A 2,633-nucleotide genomic window follows, 5' to 3' on the forward strand; every position below is an offset into this window, starting at 1 on the left:
ACTTTGGCAAAAAGGTTATCACATGTTCTTCCTGGGTATTTGGCGAGTGTGTGTGGCACCAACACACCCACTTGCTGGACGACTGTACGACTCAAAGTTACCCCTTACCAAGAGATACTCCGTGCCGTATGTGGATCTGTACCAGATGAAAAAAGGTAACCATGGTTTTTGGGATATTCAGGAACTCGTGGGCATCAATGGACGCTTTCTTCCAGCAGATAGAGTAGAGCCTTTTTCTCAAATCACGGTCAACGGAATGCCATTCGATACGGTGCGTGACCCCCACTTCTTCTTGAAAGAAGCATACGGGCCGGACTACATGACGCCGATACCACGGAAGGCGTAGAAAACACCAATAGAGCGCTAGATATGTAATATACATTGTTTTTAAACAGGGTGGGAGTTTTACTGTAGTTACTTTAGTTCCTGGCTTCGGGAAAACGATAATGCTTATGGTGGCCCTAACATGTAAAAGCCTTCGCCTCTGATTGAGTACTTAATCCTGGATACAGCCAACAGTACTCCTCACTGTCACTTGCCGCATGTAACCAGAATGGAAACTTGAACGCTAAAGAATTCGTAATTCAGCAACTATGATGTAAATGCGTTAGCATAATTAGGATCACCATTGGTATGTGAATAAGGGCCGCACAAATTGACGATCGAGGCTTGAAAATCCAGTTGCCGGCATTTGCCAATTCACCTCGGAGGTAACGTCCCCTTACAGTATTATAGAAATGCATCAAGCCTGTTCTTTGGCGCAAGATGGGAACGACGTGGAAAGTTTTGCTGCACCAACTCAGAGTCCGATCGCTGCGGTCGATCATGTTCATTTTGTGCTCCTTGCAGCGTGACGTACAACTTGCGTGAAAAATATATAAAAAAAAATCAACGACACGCCAAGCCTCTTCACAAAGGGCTACATGATGTACTTGTATTAAATGCACCTTGTTGGCGATCGAATTCCGGCTCCAGCTACATGTACAGTATAAGAGAGGAAGTAGCAACCGAATTGTTCTGCTGGCAGGTTTACGTTTAAGTGTTTCATGATCACCGAAAAATTAACATAATCAAACGCCCTAACACACCGAACAGAAAAAATGGGACCGTCTCAGGGGTTCACACGCGGGCGCTGTACGGTACATGTATTGGATGTGCTGCAGAAGCTCTCACTCTTTATCGTACTCCTTCATTAAACGTTCTTGCTGCAGCTCAACAAGACTTGATAGAGATGGAGACACAGAACGAGGAAGGCGTCCTAATCGACAAGCACCATTCTCATCATCGCGTTGGTGTTGCTCGTGGATGCCGAGATTTCTGGACTGGAGTGACTGTGATCCCAACTTTTGTGCTAGTGCTGCTCGGTCTACTCGTGTTTGGTCTCGCCATGGAGACGCATATTATCTCGTGCATGCCGCCAGTTGCTGTTCTAAACGAGGAAGAGGTTTGTGCTCCTCAAGTCCTGAATGCCAGCACCATCGAGTATCATTCCGGTCACCGATACTACTCAGCGTTGAAAGAGATGGATCCACCCATCGCCCCAACTTTTCGCGGAAAGCACACTGAGTTATGCGATGAAGAAGCGAGGACAAAGTCGAAGTACAGCTACTGCTTGCCGATCTCCGGTCGGAAGGACACGCCGTTCTGCACGGCTGGAGATCGCACGGACCTGCTCAATATTCGGTCTCCTAAGTCTGTTTGTTACGCAAGTGTACTGCACATGTTGATGGTCGAAGTCTACGAAGAGCTCAAGGCGTCGGGGAACATTCCACTCATCACATTCGGCTCGTTATTAGGAGCTGTACGCAACGGATCGATGATCCCGTTCACAGAAGACACAGACATTGGATTCGTGAACCAACTCAACTCGAAAGAAGTATTGAGGCACGAGTTGTGGCAGAAGGGTTATCACATGTTCTTCCTGGACATTTGGCGAGTGTGCCTGGCTCCGAATCACCCGCTAGCCCCTCGTCTCTATGACCCGAGCTTGCCGCTGACCAAGAACTTTGCTGTGCCGTACGTCGATCTATACCAGATGGGGAAACTCAGCAATGGCTACTGGGACATCCAAGAGCTCCAAGGCAGCAATGGTCGGTGGATACCGTTCGACAAGGTAGAACCGTTCACGCAAGTGACGATCAACGGGATGCCGTTCGACACCGTTCATGATCCTCATTTCTTTTTACGAGAGGCGTACGGATCGGATTACATGACACCCAAGCAACGACTACCCCCTCCGGTACAACAAGTCACCAACAAACTAAGAGAAGCAGCCATGAGACTCACAAAAGGTGCAACACCATAAACCAAATATTTGAAAAGGTACCACATCAATAGTACACGAATTCATTTGTATTTTCAACTTGGAATCTTTCACGTTGACGTATTGCTATTATACCTTGCCGGACAGAATGCCCTAGCCAGCAAGGAATGATAAGCACCGTACTCTACATAGCTTTTGTCTACCGGTGGTATGTATTACAGTCATGGTAGGCGTGGTTCGAGCAGAATTCTGGGACGAGAATTCAGCCATGACCAGATGGAGACGTCTCTGACACACACGTGTACACGACGGCTGGTGTCGCCCCGCATCCATTCGTCCCATCGTCTCATTTTCTCATTTACTCCTCGCA

At 47.7% G+C, this 2,633-nt stretch overlaps 2 protein-coding genes across 2 annotated transcripts; both read left to right on the plus strand.

The window, feature by feature from the left end:
• Positions 1-22: 22 nt before the first annotated feature.
• PPTG_03801 (hypothetical protein) lies at positions 23-397 on the plus strand (the record flags this gene model as incomplete). Its single annotated transcript, XM_008897568.1, has 1 exon — positions 23-397. One exon carries the CDS (start codon positions 23-25, stop codon positions 344-346), a length of 324 nt encoding a protein of 107 aa, XP_008895816.1. The 3' UTR covers positions 347-397.
• A 375-nt stretch (positions 398-772) lies between these two features.
• On the plus strand, positions 773-2,369 carry PPTG_03802 (hypothetical protein). Its single transcript, XM_008897569.1, has one exon. It carries the CDS (start codon positions 1,232-1,234, stop codon positions 2,303-2,305), a length of 1,074 nt encoding a protein of 357 aa, XP_008895817.1. The 5' UTR covers positions 773-1,231; the 3' UTR covers positions 2,306-2,369.
• Positions 2,370-2,633: the final 264 nt, after the last annotated feature.

Source organism: Phytophthora parasitica, assembly GCF_000247585.1.
Source record: "Phytophthora parasitica INRA-310 unplaced genomic scaffold supercont2.6, whole genome shotgun sequence".
Taxonomy (NCBI): domain Eukaryota; phylum Oomycota; class Peronosporomycetes; order Peronosporales; family Peronosporaceae; genus Phytophthora; species Phytophthora nicotianae.